The sequence below is a fragment of the Panthera onca genome, chromosome B4 (genome assembly GCF_046562875.1).
Source record: "Panthera onca isolate mPanOnc1 chromosome B4, mPanOnc1 haplotype 2, whole genome shotgun sequence".
In the NCBI taxonomy this organism is placed as follows: Eukaryota; Metazoa; Chordata; class Mammalia; order Carnivora; family Felidae; genus Panthera; species Panthera onca.
The window spans coordinates 37,983,676-38,005,039 of NC_138345.1; the positions used below are offsets into that span (position 1 = coordinate 37,983,676).

A 21,364-nucleotide genomic window follows, 5' to 3' on the forward strand; every position below is an offset into this window, starting at 1 on the left:
GTGTTTCATAAAAGCCGCTCTGTAGAGGGTGGTGGGTCTGAATCAGGAGCTGTAGGAGGAAGATTGACAAGATTCTCGGCATTGCTGATTTCTCTCTTCCTTTTTGGCTGGGGGCTCCTCAGAACTTGTTGGGGGGCAGGGTAGGTTGGATGGCCCCTCCAGCAGCCTGCAAAATTCTGGTGTGTCCAGCCATGGATCCTGCATTTCCTCCCCATTGTAGAAATGCCGGAATCCCGTTTCGCGCAAGACATACACCAGCTAATTCTCAGTTTGCTTTTGGGATGAAGGTGGCAGAGCGGGAAAGAGCAGGGGATGGGGCGCCAACACCTCAGTTCTAGTTCCGGCTGTGTTGCTAACTGGCTGTGTGACCCTGGACAAATTACTCCCCCTCTCTGGGCCTAAGTTCCCACATCTGGACAATGACAGACTTGAACCAGCTCATCTCTGGGGTCCCTTTGGGCTCTGACATCCTGCGTTTTTACACATTTCTTTTGCTCCCTTTGTGTTTTTAAAGAGCTGATGATTCTTGAGATACCTTATTTTCCTTTCCTCACAGTAGCCTTGGTAGAGTGAGGGAACAAGGAGGATTCCTTGTATCTCACAAGTGGGGAAACAGTCCAGAGTGAGGGAGGACCCACCTAGCAGGGCCGGGTGTGTCCTTGGTGTGCTGGAACTCGCTGCCTGAAGCTCACAAAACTGCCCCAGATTCTGCTCTGCCTGGAGGCTCACATGCTGGGTGCAGGCACAGGGGCTCCCGGGTTCCAGACGGAATGTTCCCCAATGGGCTTTGACTCCCTGGACCTTGGTTTCCTTGCTCAGTGGCAGGCAGAGAATCTCCCCTGCTTCCCATTTCCCGCCTCAGGGTCGTGGCTGGGTCTGAGCAGGAGATGGGGCCAGCCACAGCAGTCAGCTGGTATTGCCTGGCCCCCACCCCCACCCGAGAGGGCTGTCACCCACCAAGCAGGTAATGAGGGGTGGGCCGCTTTATTAAGCACCCTCACTGCAGGAGAGGAGCTCAGCACCTTGTTTGACACACAGAACTGTCTCGGCTCCCATCCTATTGTTAGAAGCCTTAATTACAATTGTTCCAATTCCGCCCTCCAGCATTCATCATTAGGAAGAGCTTTCTTTTCCCTTCCTGTGTTCCCCTAAGTCCCCTGAACAGTGTCTTCGCTGTTCCCTTGCACCAAGATGCCTCCCGCCTCTATCTCTCCCCTCTTTACCGCCCACCTCTATCTGGGGCAGTCCCAACACCAGCTGCCTCCCTGCCCCGTGGCCCTACCTTGTGCCCCTAGCTGCCACCCTTTGAGAAAACAAACAGCAGTCCCACCAACCCCACTAAACTCAAGGCTCCAAGCTGGGGATGCTGTCCCTTCAATGGGCTGCTTAATCATGAATTCAGGAACCGGTCTGCCCCTCCCCTTGCGGTGTGAGGGTCAGCAGGGTGGGTGTCCTCAACTGGAGAGCGCACACATTGGGTGCTCTTTGCCGTCTCCGGCTGTATCTCCCCTTCTGGCCCAGAGCCCCTGGGCCTGTCCTTTACTCTGACTTTGTTAGAAGGCCCCTGGGGCAGCATGGAAAAAGCCTGTACCAGGAGTGTGGGTGCCCCTCACAGCTCTGCCACGGCTCCCCTTGTGACGATCTCTGACTTCAATTTCTCATCTGTAAAATGGGGATAAACCTGAATACTTGGCTGGCCAACCGGTCAAGGAACCTGTCAAAGAACTGTCAGGCGGGTACATTGAGACAGTCCTCTGAAGTCTGTGTAGGGTGGCGCTCTGTAAATTGGGATTACTGTGTCGTTTCTTTTTGTTAACGCCCATCGCTCTCTGTGTCTGTTTCTGCCACCACCTTCCTGCCTTCCCGTTTCCGAGTGGGCCGTAAAGTTGCACAGTGGTTTGTTCCCGGACATATTTCTCCATCCAGGTGGCCACCGTACGTGTGTGACTAAAGCGCGTGATTCCGGCTCCTGCAGGCTGCCTGCCAAGGCATCCCACCATACTTGACGCCCTGGCAAGCCCACTCATGACTGTCCAGGGAGTGTGGTGGCAGGAGGGGGCCCCTTCCAGCGTTCCCAAATTTCTGTAGCAGGTCAGTGCGGAGAAAATGGCTTGTCTGGGTAGGAACTACAAATGCCCCTCCAGATTCATCTAGGACTGCTCTGTGTGGCTTGTTCAGGCTCGTTCCTTTGGTTAGGGGTTCACTAAGATGACCTGTGTCTCCAGATCACAGAGAGCTGGTTTCATTTTCTCAGTGGCTGATCCGTCAGACCCACTGCGTACCCTGTCCGTTGCCTTGCCCTTTCTCAGGGCTGTGGTGTCCTCAGCTCTGCCAAGGAAGAATCTTGTGCTGGCTGGGGATCTTCTGGGGAGGCCCTTCCCCCACTGGCCTGTGGGGCTGGTCTCTGAGCCTGTAAGTCTGGCACTTTGATTGACAGGAGTTTGAGCGAATTTGCTTGGGCTTATCTGCCCTGTGGGGATACTCAAGCCAGGCCAATCATCCTCTGAGGGACAAAGCCTACTGGTTTCTGCTTTAAGCATGGAGATGTGGAAGTAGGTTTTGGGGGCAGGGCACGAGCAGAGTGCTCACATTCACCCACATCACTGTGGATGCACACCGAAGATGTGAGCAGTTCCTTTGCTTCCGCCAGAGATGTCTACCCCCACCCACCCCACGCTCAGCCTGGTTAAGGCGAGTCGGCCTGGAGGCAAGGGTCTGGGCAGCTTCAGTCCTCCCTGTGATCAGTATTGTATACTGTCTCCCAAAGGACATTTTCTCCTCAGGGAGGTTTACCAGAGTGTCAACAGCCTTATTTTGCTTTTAGGGAGACTGAGTTGTAGAGAGAGAAGGGGTTATATTGAAGGCCCAAGTCACATGGGGAATAAACAAAGCCTTCTTGGCTGTCATGGAATGCACTGGAACCCAGAGTGCCCGAGTGGGCATGGTAACCCATTTGAATTACGTGTAGTCAGGATGTGGCCTGGCTTCCAGGCTACGTGGACCCTTCTCAGCTTCCCAAGTAGACTTGTGGGCTGGTTTCTCCACAGAACTGCAGGTGTCCTGGGGAAGTGTGCACTTCCTTTGCCAAGGCCCTGACCTCCAGCCTTTGGACACAGACACCCGTGGCCCCTTGCTTCTGTCTGGGCCTACCATAGGCTCCCAGGACCCTTGTGAAATTCCAGGCCAGGCCATTACCTGAAGGGCCCACCATCTTGGGGAAGGCAAAGCTGCCAGAGTGGACTTCTGAACGTGGTTAGAGAAAGGGCTGGAGAAAGTGGGGAAGGGGGCAGAGGGCTGAGAGACACCTCTCAGAGGGCAGCCTCTTGCCTTGCTATTTATATTTAATTTACTAGAGTATTTTTCCTTGTCTTTTTCTGTTTGGTGTTCCCAAACTTCTCTTCACACCTCTCTCCCTTCCAGGTTCCCTTCACCTCGCTGTATTTAGGAGATGACTAAGTAGACGAACCTTCCACACTGCCCCTGACTTGATGCCTCCTGACATTGAATGCTGGGACTGAGGAGGGAGGGCACACCTGGGAGCCCTTCTGGGGAGGCAGTCATAGGTCCCCTGATGGAGATGTCCACGGACTCAGTCGGAGGTTGGACTTAGCTTCTGCATTCTAGGTGATGGGAGAAGGAAGGTGGGGGAGGAGTAAAAACAACACCACACCCAGCACCTGATGTCCCTGATGACTGTCTGTCTGCATCACTGAGGCACCAGTGAGGGGCCTGGTCTTTGAGTGTGGCGGACGGCCTGGTCTTTGAGAGGAGAGTGGTCTTTGAGAGGAGAGGAGAGTGAGGGGTAAGCCTCGCTCCAGACACTGTGCTCCTGTGCAGACATGTTTCTCTCCCTTTCACTTATGTCAGGAAATCGGAAGAGGTCTTTTCCTTTGGGAGGGGAGATGAAAATCAGACCCCACAGAGACTAATTGCCCCTGGCTTCAGCCGCCCCTGTCTGCATCCCTGTAGCCACCCTTCACTCCTGCCTCCCAGCATGCGATTCCCTGCCCCTTCCCTTCTGCCAGGCTTCTCAGGCTGCCTGGTTTGGGAAGTGAAAGGTAATATGTGTAAAGATCACTGGCTCTGGAGGCAGTGCGTTTGTCTCTTGGCATTACTGTTTACTATTTGTATGGACCTGACAAGATGCTTAACTCTTTGAGCCTTGACCTCCTCATCTGTAAAATGGGACAATAATAGGTCTACTCTCTAGGTTGGTTCATAGAGTAATGGAAGCACTGAATGAAGAGGGTTTAGCCCATTGTATGGTATGTGATGGGTGTCTTCAGGTCAGGTGAGGCTCGTATGGACAGCTGATGCTGGCTGGGGTAGTGTAGCCATATTCCTTGGCAGAGCGAAATAGGGAACATGTGTTCAGAATTAGGGTGTAGGTGTTTTGTTTCTGTTCTCAGCCCCCACTTCCTCAGCTGGGCCCTTATTTTCTCTAGGCTTTGTTTTGGCTTTCTCCTCAGTGGAATGAGGCAAGTCATTCGGTCCCTCTCGCCCCTTCCCCCTCCCCCAGCCTCCTGCAGGGCAGGGAGAGATGGACAGATGAGGAACGGGTTCCCAGCTGCTGAGTGCTTGGAGCTCTCTCAGCCAGAGATGGGGGAGAAAATCGAAGGTGGGCTGTTCTATGCTTTTAGGATGGTCTCTAGGGACACAATGTTTAAACTAGAGTTGAAACCTCTTACTGAGCTCACAAAAGAAGGCCCTGGAGGAGGCCCCTGGGGTCTGCATTAGCCAGACCAGCCAGGGACCTGGGTGGGCAGAGATGTCCCACCTGGCCTTGCTGGTGGGGCCGAGGCATGCCTATGGGGAGACTGGGTGCCCCACTTAAGAAAGACAAAAGCAGAACCTAAGCAGGGAGACGGAGAGGAAAAGGTATAAGGGGAACAAAAGGAAAAGGCGCAGGGACAGCTGGAGGGGCGGGGCAGACGCGGGCAGAGAGCCTCAGGTAGCCAGCTCCAGGGGCTGAGCCTGCCTGTCCCTTCCTCTCCGCAGTGATTAAGACATCGCCAGCTGCCTGTGTTCTTAGCTCCGCTGGCTCTCCGCTGCCAATAACAAATGCATCTGGCTGGAATCTGGGTCATTAAAAAAACAACCTGATATTTCTCTTCTTCCTTCACCCCCTGGCAATCCATGTCCTGGAATATAGCTGGGACCCCCAAAGGAGGGATCCAGAGGCACAGGGAGCCAGGGTGGGCGTGTTGGCTGTCAGGGCCACTCAGCCAGACAGACAGCCACCCTTCCTGGCTGTCTAGGTTCTGTTGTTGCGAAGCACGGGCCTTAAATGGAGAGTGATGTGCTGGGGACAAGGATTTTACAGGTGGTTTTCCTTCCTGTTGGCAGGCCAGGGGGCAGATGGTCTAGTGGCTGTGGTGGGGACATGAGCCCAGAGTCACAGCCTCAGTTTGACGATGATCTAATGAGATTCCTTAGTCTCTCTGGACTCACTTTGTTTCCACTGTGAACACTGACCGTGACACACAGCCTGCCCCAGGGGGTTGTTGAGTGGGGAGAGCAGGGAATGTCCCAGCACAGCACACAAGGAAGGATAGCTCCTGCTACTTTGTCTCCATTATTATTGTCATTATTATTTTTATCATTATTATGTTGCCTCTGTTGAGTAGCACCTACAGAGGGAACTGCATTTATTCAACCGCAGTGCCTGTGTTGGGTTGGGCACCTGACCAAGACTGACCTTCAGGAGAATGGAGGGACACTTGTCCATACCTCTCATGCCAGGAGCAAAGGATCAGCTGGACAGGTAGCTCTCTTAAACTGAGACCTCTTCTAAGACTCTAAAGTTTTGTATATTTCACTCTGGCTTTAGGAATATAGAGGAGTAGGGACAAATGGAGGGAAGGTAGAAGGGATGATTTAAATAGAGGGAATAAATCAAGGAAGTTTCTTGGACTAGGCCTGAATCTAGTTATCTGTGCAGCCCCCACTTCTGGGAGCTCACCTGTGCTGGGCTGTGGTCTGAGCGCCTCGCCTCCCTTGTCCCTTATCTGGTTGATTCCAGAGCCTTCCTTGCTCCTAACCACCAAATAGGTTTCCCCTGCTATCCAAAAGTAGAGTCGTCCTATGAAACCTTTCACAAGCAGAAATGGTGTAAAGTGAAGAAGCAATTACCATTAATTTATATGGAAATAATTTTTGAGCATTCCCAGATACAAAAAATAACCTCTCTTAGGCTTTTCTGATACCTTAAGGCACATCTAGCTAACAGAGGCACAAAATAAGTGGAGATAAAGCACAGATGCTCACAGATACAGTTCAAAGCTATGGCAGCTTGGTGCTGAGACGCTGAGTATAGTTTCCAGGGAAAGAACTCTGTGAGAGGGGCCACTCTCACAGCTCAGGGTGTGTGCCACCTCTATAATGGCTGGCTGCAAAACAAACGCTGAGTGGTATTTTTGCTCTGTGTGTGTGTGTGTGTGTGTGTGTATGTGTGTAAAGTGAAAATCCTCTTCGGATTTCTTTCAGCCAGCGAAAACAGGTATTAATGTACATCTTGTGTAAAAGTGGCACAGTGCAAAGTTTCAGGAAAGTAGGGGGATACCTGCATTGCCTTTTCTGTTCCAGGCTGGTAATAGACCAAGGAAGTATGACTCCGAGTAAAGCTGCCAGGATCAGCAAACCCGGGGTGTCGCCCCACATGCTCTCCAGTGGGTCTGGGGTGGGAGGGTGGCACCTCGCTGGTAGACTGCGGGCCTCATGGTTGGGAACCCACGTGACAGGTGCCCCTGCCCCAGGGGCTGAGCCTCACTTCGTCCATCCCTCCAGGAGAACACGCTGTGTCACAGAGTAGCTCAGCAAATGTGGGCAGAGGTGCAGAGGTGTTTCTTTGGAGTAGCCAGAGGTGATGCTTTTGTTGATAGGCTTAACCTGGGCCGTTTCCTGGGGAGTGGGAAGTATGGGGGATATCTGCAGAAGAAACTGGTATTGATGTGTTTTCCTTGGACGGGCAGGAGGGCCCAAGCGCAGAGCTTAGTGCTGCTCTCCTGGCCTGTGGGGGACATTCCTAGTCTGCCTGGTGGAGCTGTCTCAGTATGAGGCAATGGTGGCACACCAGGCCATGAGCCGAGGGGCCTCAGGTGGGAAGGGCAGGCCGTTTCCGGGTTCTGCTCTTCAAAGGACAGGGCCTTGCTGGTCATAGATCTTAGATGAGGGATGCACTGGCCTTTTCCTGTGAGACGGTTCTTGACTCTGGAGCCATCCTTCACCCGTTGCTCTTTTCCAAAGATTCAAAGAGATATTTCAAGTTACCTTTTATGGCTCTGGGGCAAGGAGAGCTCTGGAGACTTGGTATCAGGTCGACCTTTTGCAGGCTTGCTGGCTCTCGATGGGTGGGGGAGGGGAGAGAGAAGCCTGGGGATGAGGGGACTAGTTTACCACCATGAACACACAGTCAGAGCTTTCCAGGGCTCCCTTCACTGTTGGTGGTGGGAGGATGATCTCTTGTTAGGACCGCTCTCTAGATTTTTCACTGTCTCCTTTGCTAGCTCTTCCCCTTGTTTGTTCATTCATTTAAACACCTACTTGCTCCAGGAAAGACAAAAACAGGGATGGAACATAGTCCCTACCTTGTCATACTAGACTGCCTTGACATATTGAGACATTATTTTGTATTAAAGAGAAATATTAAATCTACTTGAGCACCTAATCGAAGCCTTTCTTTTGACACCATAAAATGTGTGGTTGAAAGAACCCCGAACGAGAGTATATTGGAAAGAAAGTGAGCAGCTGTCTCAGGTGCTCTGTTATGAACACATTTCCTTGGAGCTGTGCAGGGTTCTGCGCTGTCGTTTCCTGACAGTTCTTCCTCTAACGTTATCGAACTTCTCCTGTACCCAAGGCACAGCCTGGGCTTGGCTCTGTGAAGACGCTGGAGGGAGGGGCACAGCTATGACTGTCCTGGGAAGAGAAGGGTGTGTGAGTGGGGACCCCCACTTCCTGCACATAGGGCCCTGGCTCCATCCCAGGTGAGGCCTGTTTGGCTTTGGTGTAACTTGCACTTCCACAGTGGGGAGCAGAAGCATCTGGTGGGTTCCAAACCCTGCCCAGGCTGGACGATGATGGTGGCAAAGGGAGAGGTCAAAAGTTCCTCCTGGGCATTTACCAGCACAAGTCTCCAGGCCCAGGGCTTTTCCCTTGCCAGGCTAATAGGTCACCCCAGCACCCCATGGATCTGTATCTGGGAGGAGTCACAGGGGTCTTGGCTCTTGGCTGTATCTCCTGAGCCTGATGCCACCAAGGTGATCTGATCGGATGGTGTGTGGGGTCCTGTGTGATGGATGGCTCATTTTGTGTCTTGGCTCTGGAGGCCCACATTCCTGCCAAGAGCGTGCCAAATCCAAGGGCCCTTTCTCTAGTGGGTCCTCAAGAAATATTAATTGGTAGTAGGGACCAGAGAGTCAAGTTCACCAAATGCTGGCCTCTGGGTCCTTGTTCTCCCACAATTTATAGTTCTCTCCTTAAGTCATCCCCAGGCCTCATGCTGGGACACAGGACCAACCGACTTCTCTGCACTGTGGGTTTTGTCCTATAGCTGAGAGCAGAGGGGGGCATTAGTCACAGCTCTGGCTATTCAGACTTGGGGAGCTGCCCCGGAAATGCACGTGGAGGCCAAGGCAGACACACAGGTGGAGCGTGGGCACCTGGTGGAGATGGACCCGCGGGGGCCCGGTGCCCCAGCTGCCCTCCCCTGTCTATTAACTCCCCATTAGCATGCGACGGTGGCGTTGCCTCTAACAGTTTGATTTATGCCACTGAGGTTTTGCTTACAAATTAGAAGCTGCTATTGTGCTAAGTCGGCTTTAAAATCGATGCAGAGTAATTGCAGTACACGGGTAGTTGGACGACATTAACATGAGAAATGTGCTGTAGTCGTCATCCTTGGAACAAACATGACCAATTACAGTGAAATTCCGCGCCCTTTCCCTGGCTAATTTGAACACAGCTCACTGCCAAGCCCTCCCCCGGCATGGCCAGTTCTCGATGGAGACATGTCACGAAGGGATTTGTCAGGAGTGGGCCTGGGAATGCTCATGTTGACGTCCCATGGAGGTGTGGGATGGGGCCCTCGTCTGTGTCATTGTCTGTTCCAGCCCCCCTAGCTTTTGTGGCATGTTTTCTGTGTGCTTTGCTGCTGTGATGCTTTAGGCCTGGAGCAACAGCCCTAAGAGCTTTAATGTATGTGATGCCTGTGTGTTTGTGTGCATGCCTGTGTGTATGTGCTGTGTGTGTGCACCTGAGTGTGTGCGCCTGTGTATGTGCGTGAGTATATATGTGCGCCTGTGTGTGCACCTGTGTGTGCATGCCTGTGTGTATGTGCTGTGTGTGTGTACCTGCGTATGTGCCTGCATGTGTGTGTGCCTGTGTGCGCGCGCCTGTGTGTATGTGCCTGAGTGTGTGTGCATGCCTGTATGTGCCTGTGTTTGTGTGTATGTGCACCCATGTGCCTGTTTGCCTGTGTGTATGTGCCTGAGTGTGTGTGTGTGTGTGCCTGTGTATGCATGCCTGTGTGTATGTGCCTGTGTGTGCACCTGTGGATGCGTGTCTGCATGTGTGCTTGTGTCTGTGTGCCTGTTTGCCTGTGTGTGTTCCTGTGTGTGTGCACCTGTGGGTGTGTGTCTGTGTGTGCCTGTGAGTATGCCTGTACATGTTTGCCTGTGTGTACGTGCCTATGTGTATGTGCCTGTCTGTGTGTATCAATGTATGTGTCTATATGTGGGTGCATGTCTGTGTGTGTGTGTGTGTGTGTGTGTGTGTGTGTGTGTCTGCATGTCTGTCTTGCCTTAGAGTAAAAAAATGTACTAGTGAGGCCCACTTGTCACTTTGCACCCTGCCTCCCTAGCAGTTCCTATCCTTACTTCCGTCCCCTCACCTGGGGGGATAGCACTGCTCTCACACTGTTATGAAATTTTGGAAAGAGAATGGGAGTCCGAGCACTTTAACGCTGGAGCACGGATATAGCACTAGTGGCAGGAGTAGCTTGTTAGAATGATTAACCCGGTACTGATGAGGCAGCCAGACGTCAGGACACTTCTCAGTCTTCTTCATACATTGGAGTTGAACAGTGGATTGAAAATGAAATAATGGTGTTGGCTTCCGTCTTCCAAAAGTCTGGTTTAATTGCGCTGTGGTTTGTCCTGGGCATCTGGGTATCGAAAGACCCCAAAGGATTCGCATGTGTAGCCAAGGCTGAAAACTGCTACCTGTCTGTTTCTCTATCTGTAGGTGGGTGTGTGCTTCTTTAGAGTAGAGCCCATACTAACTATTGCTCAAGATCTCTGAAAGAGGATGCCTGGGTGGCTCAGTGGGTTAAGCATCTGACTCTTGATCTCAGCTCAGGTCTTGATCTCAGGTTGTGAGTTCAAGCCCTGTGCTGGGCTCCGTGCTGGGCATGAAGCCTACTTAAAAAGATCTCTGAAAAAAAAGAAAGTGAAGTTTTTCTAATTGACAGGCAGGAAATTCTTCCTCCTATCTTACCAGAGTCCCCACTGCTTCAAATTCAACCTACTCACTCCACCCTTGGCTGAATGTGTGCACCTGGCCCGTCCATCTCTCTGTATGGTAGGTGTCAGGCAGCACTGTCTTCATTGGGAGCACCTGGTTTTCCCTGGGACCCTTGCACACTTATAAATGGGACAGTGAGGCTCTCTACTGGGAGTGGCTGGGCCTCACCGAGGTTGCACCGCTTTGCCAGGTGGTGTGCCAGGCACCTTCACAAGCCAGGGAGGTGAAATTCTGAGCCCCGGAGTTTGCAGGCTATGGGAGGGAAAGAGCTCAGCGAGCCCATCCCTCTCTTGTTACACACGAGGGAGCTAGGACCCAGAGAAGGAAAGGCATTTGGCCTGTGAATCAGAGCAAGTTGGTGGCAGAGGCAGGACTAGAACCCCAGGCTCAGGCTCTGGTTCAGGGCTGTTTTTCTGCACTGTCCCAGCCCTGGGCTGGGGAGAAGCGGCCTCTGGACCCTGTCTCTGGGGAGGCTGTGCCTGGAGGGGCAGGATCCACGTGGATGGCTCTGAGCAGCCCTGCATCTCAGACAAGGCCGAGTGCCTGCTCAGTCACAGACACGCATTGCGCCAGGATGGCCGCGTGATGGGCTGGGGGAATGACAGCTGTCGGGTCTGGTTTGACGTCATTGCAGGCCCCCTGACAGATTCCCCAGTTCTGTCAGCTTCGCTTTAGCAGCATGCTTCCTGTTTGGTGAAAGCAGGTCTGCCTTAGATCAGCCCATTGTGGAGGGGGGGGGAGTGGCTGCCGGGGGCGGGGGGGCAAGTGATGGTCAAACTCACAAGGCGGCCATGGGGAGTGATGCTCATCCCCATGTGGCAGTCAGGACCTCAGCAATCATTTGCCATCACTCAATCACAGCTGAGTGTGTCACCTTTTACTAGTTCTGTGCAGGGCACCCAGGAGAGGCACCCAGCCTAATGTTGGGGACTCTAGGAATGCGTTCATCTGCACCCAAGGTGGAGGGAAGTGAGTGACCTCAGATCACACAGGGCTTTGACTTCTCGCATCCCTGGGCCCTCCCCGGCCTGCAGGCCTACCCAGCAGTGAAGGGAGTCTGGGCTGGGGAGGTCAGCAGCACTTTCTGCACCTTCCATTGAAGTGGGGGCCAGGTGGTGGGAAGGGTGTCACACCCAAGATGGGCACGGCAGCTCCGAGCAGAGCAGGAGTCACGTGTGTGTGGTGCCGGTCTGGGGGCAGTTTGCTGGCAGCTGTGAGCAGGGCAGGTCTCTGTGGGATGTTGGCCTGTTGCATCCTTATGAGAAGATGAGCAATGTATCCCTGCACACTGCCTGACTCATGCTTGGTTCCGGAGCTTTAAAAAGGTGGGAAAACAGCCCCCTCCTCTCTACAATAACAGGAAGACAGGAGCAGAGTGATTGCCTTAAGTCTGGGGAAGCAGGGGGGATTGTTTTTAAATAGGCTATGCTCATCAGACGGGCTGTGACCAGGCCACTCCTTTGTCCTGGGCTACCAGGCTTAATCCCTGGGAAAGGTAGACATGTTCTTTCTCAGCTCATAGAACAAGCTTGTACTCGGGGGACCCAGAGGGACATTTCTTCTGTGCTCCTTCCCACTGGCCCAATTGGGAGCCAGCTGGGAACTGCTTTTCCTTTCTTCTGACCACAGCAAACTACGACAGGGCCCATCAGTGTGGATGGTGGGCAGGAGGAGGGTCAGAGGCGCTGTTCTGTTGTCTCTCCTGCTGACGTCAGTGCTGGGGGGCACCAGAGCAGAGTGTAAATGGGTGAGGGAGGGTGCAGGAGGTTGCTCTGAGTGTTGGGGGGAGGAAATCTGTATGTGAGGAGAAGAGGGTGGTATGGGAGGGGGATGGCGGGATCAGAAAGGAGGTTATTTTTTATTCCCAGAATTGCACATAGCAGGAGAAACTTCTTTATAGGCCAGAGGAGATAACCTTCCATTCTTGGTCTTTGGGCTTTGAAAGGAGGAGTGTTCCCAGTTGGTCCACAAGTTCAAGGAAAACTGGCCAGGATATTTCTTAGGGAGCAGTCAGCTCTTGAAAGGTCAGATTCACATGTCGGCAGCGTTAGGAGGGCCCACCTTTGACTCCTCTGCTCAAGAGGGACCTTAAGGATCACCTAGTCTCTCCTTCTCTCTGGGTAGAACACTGACTGCTCTTTACCTAGAGGTAGAGAGTCCCAAGCCTCCACCTCTAGGTAAAGAGGAGGTGTGTTCAGATTTTAGGGCTCCCCCCTCATTTGTGACCTGAATCCTTCTGAGGATTTCCACATGGTGGCCCTGACTATAGAGGGGGCTAAGGTCCTCTTCCCATTGATTAGTGAGATACTGAGGGGCTGAGGGGGACACCAAGCACTTCCCCAGCAGGCCTGGGTGGGTGGCGGAGGCCAAAATGGAACCCTAGTCTGCAGCTCTCTCCCTGTGGACACTGAGCCCTGTACTATCTGTACTCTATGAGAAACACCACCATGGGCAAATCCAAATGACTGTTCAGTGGTGAAAAATTAAATGTGAGAGCTGAGGCCAACAGTAATTTTAACCAACACAGGGAGACTGAGAGCCCCAGAACAGCATTAGAAGTTGTCTGCCATGCATGTGTCCTGGGTTTTTTTCTGGGCCTGAATGTGTCCCCCAAGGATACACAGTCTGGGCTTCTTTGTACTGCAGGGGGAGGGGCTGGAGGGCTGCTTCAGCCTCCTGACAAGCTCCTTGTGCATAGTTTCCATGGCCTGTGTGCTCCTGGGTTCCTTGAGACACCAAGGTCAGAGGCCTGAGGGGACACAGCCCTTTCCAGTGGGCGAGTGTCCGTGCAGCAGGCCGCCTTGTGGGCCAGACCCACCCTGAACCTCCCTCCTGCCGTGTCGTCTCACAGTGTTCTCCACGCACCCCTTTGCTCCCTGCACTGGAGCTGCATGAGGTGGCGCCTGGTGCCCTGGTGGGCTTGAAGATGAGCGGAGGTGAGGTTCTTCGTGAACAGAGATGATTGGTCCCTCTCGCGTGGGCTGCGGTGTTAAAGAGCCTGATTTCTGCCGAGTTACAGTACCTGACAACAGCTGCCACTCATGTAGTGCCTCCCTGTTCAGCAAACACCTTCATATACGTTGCCCTTTTGCTCCTCATGCCCCCTTTCAAGGATATAATGATGGCAGCTAATATTTACCGAGCAATTACTGTGTGCTAGGTGCTGTGCTAAGTGCTCAACAGACAGTAAAAAATATTTCACAATATTTACAGTATTTAGTTTCTGTAACCACCTTGGGACACAATACCAGTACAGCCCCATCTTCTGTGAGGAAACTAAAGCTCAGAGATGTCAGGTAACAGGATCACACAGGTAATACCGAAGCCATTGGGCTCCGGGGGCCATGCTCCCTCCACCCTGTCCCCCTGGCAGGGAGAGCATCTGGCTCTAGCACCAGCCCTGAGCCTTGGCTGCTGGTGAGCTGTAGAGCAGTGCCTGTGTCTAGGTGGCAGGGCCCGTTCCCAGGGGACAGGGCCCGTTCCCTGGTGGCAGCGCCCATTCTCAGGTGTCAGGGCCCGTTCCTAGGGGACAGGGCCTGTTCCTGAGTGGCAGCACCTCTCCACCTGGGCACAGGTTGTTACCCAAGCAGGTTTCTTGATGGAAACTTACCACAGTTCCCTTCCAGGATTTCCAGTGGCTGCCGTAACAGAGTGCCACAAATTTGGTGGCTTAAAACAACAGAAATGTATTCTCACAGAGTTCTGGAGGTTAGAAGACCACATCAAGGTGTTCACAGGGCCACACTCCCTTGGGAGGCCCCAGGGGAGAACTCTTCCTTGCCTGTTGCAGCTTCTGGTGGCTGCTGGCATTCCTTGGCCGGTGGCCGCATCACTCTGACCTCTTTCTCTGTATTACAGCACTCCAGTCTCTGCTTCCACCCTCATGTCACACTCTCCCCTGTATGTCTAATTTCCCTCTTCCTCTCTCTTGTAAGGATGCTCGCAGTGCATTTAAGGGCCCACCAGGGTAATCCAGGATGATCTCCCCATCTCAAGATCCTTAACTTAATCACACATGCAAAGACCCCTTTTCCAAATAAGGCCACACTCACAGGTCTTGGAGATTGGGACATGGGTGTGTCAGTCCACTACCCCGGGCATCCTCAGGTGCAGTGGGCACAGGAGGGAGGTTGGTCCCATTTTAGACCTAGGGGATAGTAGAGGCCAGGGATCTGTACCTGCCCTCTCAGAAGGGGACAGCCAGTAGAACGGGGAAGGTGACTCCTACACTGGGTCTCATCGTGCTGTGGCATCGTGGCTTGGCCCTCAAGCGTGTCTCTGACCCTGAACCTGCCCTTGGCATGCTGCCTTGCTCTGCCTTTCCTCTCATCCTTAAACTCTGGAACTGGGGGACTGGGGGGAAGCACCCACGGTTGTCTTGCTCTGCTGATCAGACACTTTCTCCTTACCCCTGGCCTAATTGCACTCTGCAGTATTCCTGTCTGGGGCTTGCTGGCAAGGGGCTTTCACTAGGAACTTTTTACGCAGTGAGGGCCACACCAGATTGAAAACTTTGTGCACAGTGCTGGAAGAGTGTGGAGGGCTTTGCCTCAAGGTCAAGCTATGTGCAGTTTCCCTGCTGAGTTTTGCTGACCTCGGAAAGAGGGGGGAAGCAGGCTCGTGGTGGCATCTCCCTCCTGCCAGGTTCAGCCTGTGTGGGATGCAGATGGAGCTCTGCAGCCTCTGCTCTGGCAGGCAGGCCCTGTTGTACCCGCTTCTGTTGCAAAGACATTCATGAACCGTCTGCTCTGTGCGAAGATCAGAGCCAGCCCTGTCTCCCTTGGGCCAGATGAGTTTGCCTCCTGTGGTCCCTGAGCGGGAGATTGGGACCTGACTGTGTTGAGTGTGGTTCCTTTCCTTGTTCTCATCCTCCATCCTCATTCTCCATCCTTCCTATGGTTCCCACCCTTCCCAGCACCTGCCCTGTGGGGCCCTGCTTTGCCTCCACCTCCACACCACCTGGGCCCCTCCCCACCCCTACCCCCAGTTGCCCTCAGGATTGCCCTGAGCCTGCTTGGGCTTCCGTTAGAGATGCTTGGGACCCAGGCAGGGGTGGCAGACATCCCAGGATGTCTGGGAGGATGACCAGTTTTGAAGATTAGGAGGCAGGGTCAAGTCCCAGCTCTTCCTGCGTGTGTTCTGATGCGTAGTCCTGCAGCCCAGCTTCCCTGTCCCTTGTGGGCCTGACTCCCCTGTCCATGTCTCACCGTCTCTTCCCTCTTGGGCCCTTCTCCCACTGCCCGGAGCCAGGCAGCCCTTTCTTTTGCAGTGCTGCGTGCACCGGGGCTTTCCCTTCATGCCCAGAACTAAGTGTTTCTAGAGGACACTAAGGCATTTTGCCTTGCACCTGCCTCTGCAAATAGTAGGTGCCTATTGAATGCTCCTCAACGCTTTGGGTATAGTCTTCTAAAATGGGGGTGGAATAGTGGTTTCTCGGTCCATGAAGTTTTTCCCAAGCTGCTCTGGGAACAGTGGCAGAAGTCCCTCCAGCCCGTCTTGCCAACTCTTCCCCCACCTTCTCCTTTCATCCCCAGTGCACCCCTCTTTTCTTCGTTGTTCAGCCACTGCTCCTGGTTCTCTGTTCCCTGAGCAGGTGCCAACCTGTCGAAAGGCTTGCTTACTCCTTAGTCACCCTAGAGACTCCTTAGGGTGGCTTGGGCCTTATCTGGCCTTATTTGGAGGCCCTAAGCCAGTAGGGTCTCTGTGCACTCCTCCCTGCCTAAAGGTGTAGTGATGGGGTGGGGCCGGGGGGCTCTGTGCTATCAGAGCGCAGCCTGACCTCCATAAGCCTGTCTGGGAGGTGAAGGACACCTCGAATTGGGGACAGTGCTTGGTCAAGAGAGTGTGTAAGGATTGTGGGTTTTTAAAAGTCATTTTAACTTCTCGCCAGGGAATGCCATGCATTCTTTCTCTCTCTGCTCTGTGGAGCCTCTTATCCCTGCAGAAGCAACAGGACAGCAGGTGCAGAAATGGGAGAGGCAGATGGGAGGGAAGGGAAGCAGGGACAGTCCCAGGTTCCCTGGCTCCGTGACCTAGGGCCAAGCACCTCCCCTGTCTGGCCCCCGGGATTTCCATCAGAGCACCACCCCTCCGGATTCCTTCAGATGGAAGACTCTGGTTCTGCTGCTGCCACTGCAGATGCTAAACACGATGTGAGATGGGGCGTCAGCAAGGACAGCATTCCCAAGCTGGGCCTCGCTCTGGCCTTGGCTAGGGCAAAATCCCTCGCGTTGGCCCCGTTTCACCAGGGAGAGATGCCATGGGTGAGAGCTTGGAGAGAGCTCACCAGATCCACACGTTACAACCTGACCTGTGTATACCCCATGCCAGGCCCACCCTAAAGAGGTCAACCTCAAGGGGCAAAGACTGGAGCTGGTAGGGGTGGGGAGGGTGGAAATTCACGTGGAATTGGCCAGCCTTGGTGCCAGGACAACAGATGTTCGCTTTGGAGCCTGGATGGGGTTCGCTCCAGGCCGTGGGCGGGCGGCGCCTTCAGATGATCTCCCGGGTCAGGTTTCTCGTTGGCTCTGGGCAGGGCCTTTCACTTTGGGGGCCGTCTGGCCTCCAAGATTCCTCCCACCACTGCCTTTCCACCCACTGTTGCATGCATGCCCAGCCGGGAGAGTTGGCCACTGCGCCCCCGGCACTGCGAGCTCCCTGAGCCTGGGGCTGGCTCTGCATTGGGCTGCCTCTGGCCAGGAACCACCTGGGAGCATCCTGCTCATCTCCAGTGCAACAGCACAATTACATGTACGCTGGGAGGGGACTGGGCATCTGCAGGACCTCAGTCCCAGCTTCTCCAGAAGCCCCTGCCATCTGGTCATTAGGTGCACTCCTGGATCTTTCTTTTTGGCACAATTCTTATGGGCCTCAGGATGGTGAGCTTTGTAAGTGAAGTGGGCATAGGCTTTCAGCTACCAGAGTGCCCTGTATACCCAAGTACCTGCTCCCGGCACACGTAATGGTAAATCCCAGGAAATGTGTGCCATATCCTCTCAAAACATCTCTCCCAATCCCCAGTTTCCATTATAAGCTTGTATCTCTTTTTACCATGAGATAGATAGATAGATTTACTTACTTTTTAAACATCCTCCCAACAGCCAGATGCTGTGAAGCCAGTTTAATTTTGTTTCTTTGTTTTTTTCCATCCAGAGGCAAGAAGCCTATAGTGGAGGGATCTGGGCTAGATCATCAGAGGTACTGAGACATAGAAGCCCATCCCCTGTCCTGATTGCCCGCTCCCTGCTCCAGACCACTGGTGCAGTTGGTCCACAGAATCTTGAACTAAAAGGATTCTTAAAGGACATTAAATCTGGTGGTTTTGAGCCTAGCGTTGCATCAGAGTGGCTGGGGAAGTTTATGCAACTTTGGACTTGGGGTTCCCACCTGTGGAGATACCTTGTTGGTCTGAAGGAGGAATTTGGGAGTGGTTTGGCTAGCCAGCGCCCCACATGATACTGACACATCCAGCCCTCCCTGGTCCTGGGAGCGGCATTTGGCCCGTGTGCTCATATGCTCTCTCTCGAGCGGCCCTGGCCCTTAGCAGGGGCAGACAGCCCAGCTCCAGCTTCTCCATGTGGCCACCTGCGGTGGACACTCACCACCTCCTCGGACTGCTCACTCCCTTCCAGGACACGTTAGTTGTGGCTGATTCTCTCCAATTGGCCCTGCTCTGTTCCCAGAGCTACACAGAGAAGTTCTCCTTCCTCTTCTCTGTGGCTGGCCTTCTCCTGTGCTGACAGCTGTTCCCATCCCTCCCGTCTTGTCCTCTGCAGTCTGCACACCCCTGCTGCTCCTCATGCTTCTGACTCCTCTTCCCACGTGGGAGCAGTGAGAAGGAACCCAGGGGGTGCGCCCAGGAGCAGGGGCTGGGAACCCGCATGCTCCAAACCCCAACTCTTGCTGGCCAAGTGCGCAGCCCTCTGCCCAGCCCCACCACCGCTCCCGCTGTTCTGTGTCATTATGTGACCAACGGCAGATTGGCTCACTGACTTCTTGAGCTTCCACAGCCACATTAAATTATTAATTGCCTAAGCTAGCAAGCTCATTCGATTATTTTATTAAGTAGTATTTGATAAAGACAAAATATACATGTAAGTTATGAAGGCTAATAGGAGGGACACCCCTGAACCCACCACCCGACCTCACCATTGCCTTGCCTCTGGTCATTGCTCGTCCCGCCTGTGTGCCCCTGGCCTCTCCCTTTGGAGGGAACCCCTCTTCTGATTGCATTCTTATCACTCTTTCTCCTTGGTTGCGTAGTGTTGCCACTGATACATATTCTTAAACATAACCTCTGTAGTTCTACTCGCACTTGAGCTGTACGAGATGGTGGTATGCTGTATGTAGCTTGCATTTCTTTTACTCAGGTTTATGTGTCCAAGATTCACCCGTGTTATGTTTGTAACTGTAGTTTGCTCATTTTCCCTTCTCTGTAATATTTCACTGTGTGACTATGTAGTCTGTCTTTTGATACCTGTTTTGGCTGGCAGGGGCAAGCTGCGGTGAGCATTCCTGACCAGGTGTGTGTCTAGGAGTGTCTCCAGGGCATATCCTAGGGCTTGGGTGCTGGGTTGTGGGGCAAGGGCAGTCTTCTCTTTTTAGAACCATCGGATCTCAAAGCAAGGAGCCATCCTGGCTAGTCCCGATCAGGTGTGGTTTTCTCTGGGGTTTTGGGGTAGAGAGGCTGTGTCTGTCCTGGTCAGGTGAGCAGCCTGGTCTCTGCAGGGGATAATTCCAAAGCCAGTGGCCTGAGCCAGGTTTTTTCCAGCAGCCCCAGGTCTGAGCCCACAGCAGGCTACAGAGAATGGCAGTCACTTCACAACAGAGTGGGGATGAATGGAGTGTGTGAGCTTGTGTGTGTGTGTGTGTGTGTGTGTGTGCACGCGCGTGCGCGTGCCAGTGTGTGTGCCTGTGTGTGGCTGAGATGTTCTCACAGATCTAATTTACTGCTCTGCTTTCCCATCGTGGAGCCTCTGCCAAGTGCCTATATAAAAAAGGTGAAATATTTAGCTAAGATTGGGGAAAGAAAGATCAAGGCAGTCTTTTGCATTAGCTGTGGTGTTGAGAAGGTTAGTTTGGGTAATTTCCTTCCATGCCATCCCAGATTTAAATCCTGGCCATCCTTCTACATCTCCCCTATGATATCCCATGGTCTGAACGAAATCTTTCTGTCCCCAGCTGCAGGTGCCTTACCTTCCTCTGAATTTCTCAGTAGCTCTACATGTCTGTGTTGTAGCTGAGACTGTGGTGCTTCCTGCCTGGTCAGTTCTCTTTCCAGATATGTGTGCCTCCTTCCCTCAACCAGTCTCTTGAGGGTAGGAACTTTGTCTCCCAGTACCTGGTGCCCCCTGCAGCCCTGAGCACAGTGGTGAGTACTCAGTAAATACTGTCATTAATTGCCTAATTAATTGGCTGGATCCAGTTCAGCCACATGCATGTGCCTGTGAGCTGGGTGACTGGCTCCATTGCCTTTCCCTTTCCTTACTCCACGCCCCCCTCCCAAAATACCAATCACAGAGCCAGATTTCTGGAAGGTTCAAATACGTCTGTATGGGGCTTTTCATTGTGCAGTGGAGGGGCCGGTTCTAGACCAGGGCTGCAGTCAGGGATGAAGCATGGAGTCGTCTGCGCTATCCCCAGCTCTTACTATGGGACCAGCCGCTGTTGGCTGTGTACAGCTCTGTGGGTAAGGCTTGGGGAAGGGGGCATTCCTGGCAGGTCTGCAGGAAAGGAAAACATCACCGTGGTCTCCCACTGTTTCTCAGGAAACAGGAGAAGGTAGCAGTGGATAAATGACCTCGAGGGTCAGAAATGTAGGCAAGTGAATGACGGAATGAGTGGAACAAAGGGAGAATAATGAATAAACAGGAGGACAAATGAACAGCACGCTGTTCTGGAAAGAATCCTGGCCTGGAACCTGAAGACTGGCGTTTGTATCCTAACCCTTTCCTTACTATTTGCATGACGTTGGGGAAATCGCCTAATGTTTTCCAGTTTCCTCATCTGTAAAATGGGGCAAAAGTATGTACTTCCCCGGGGTGGCCCAGAAGGCCAAAGGAGAGCATGTCTGTGAACGTGCCTATTCTCCTTGAGGTTGTGTCTAATGTCACCAGAGTCTCAGGGGATTGGCAAGACTGGGTGTGACAGGTGCATGTGTGTGGTTTTCCCCATCGAGGGGGTTGTCGTCTGCGAAATGCCCACTGCATCCCATCTCCTACCCTCTGGTCATTGCTGGCTGTTTGCAGATGGAGAAGGTAGTACCCCTATGAGCTGGGTTTGCCCAGCAGCCAGAGTGTTGGAAACTGTTGCTTTCCCATCATGTGTGAAGGCTGGCAGCTGGCTGCACCTTCCCAGTTTCCTATGTGGGGAGAGCAGGTACCAGTCTCATCAGCTTTGGGGGTTTGGCCTGGCTGCTGTAGCAGCATTTAACTTGGGGGATGCCAGCCAAGCCTCTTGAAGACTTGCCGAGGCTCATCTTTCAGGGGGCTGCTGAAGTCAGGAGTGCAGGTACCCGACTCAGGGGCCCCGGCTACTTGGTCCCTGTCACTTGAAGCTGTGACCTTCCCCAGGCATACCCTGCTGCCTCTCTGTACCTTTAGTGTTCTCTGCAAGCCCATCGTATTGCAAGAACAGTGCGCCCTAAGTCAGAAGACCTGAGTTCAAATCCCTATCTCTGTCTCCTTAGCAACAACTCTGTGACTCTGAACCTGACATCTTGAGCTTTATTCTCTTTTCTGGTAGAGAGAAGACAGTAATACCTTGAGGGGACTGATGCAATAATGTAATATTAATTACCATTTATTGGGTGCTTTCTAAGAGGGCCAGACACTTTGTAAACACT

General features: G+C 53.1%; 1 protein-coding gene across 14 annotated transcripts in view; it reads left to right on the forward strand.

Moving 5' to 3' along the window:
* TSPAN9 (tetraspanin 9) overlaps positions 1 to 21,364 on the forward strand; it is a 206,056-nt gene that overhangs the window by 136,080 nt on the left and 48,612 nt on the right. For 8 of the 14 annotated variants that reach the window (XM_078450165.2, XM_078450166.2, XM_060658693.3 and 5 more), the window contains one exon: positions 5,663 to 5,764. The exons of the other annotated variants lie outside the window; for them this stretch is intronic. In XM_078450165.2, coding sequence (XP_078306291.1) covers positions 5,663 to 5,764 — 102 coding nt within the window. The remainder of the gene's footprint in view (positions 1 to 5,662; positions 5,765 to 21,364) is intronic. 14 annotated transcript variants of the gene reach the window in all.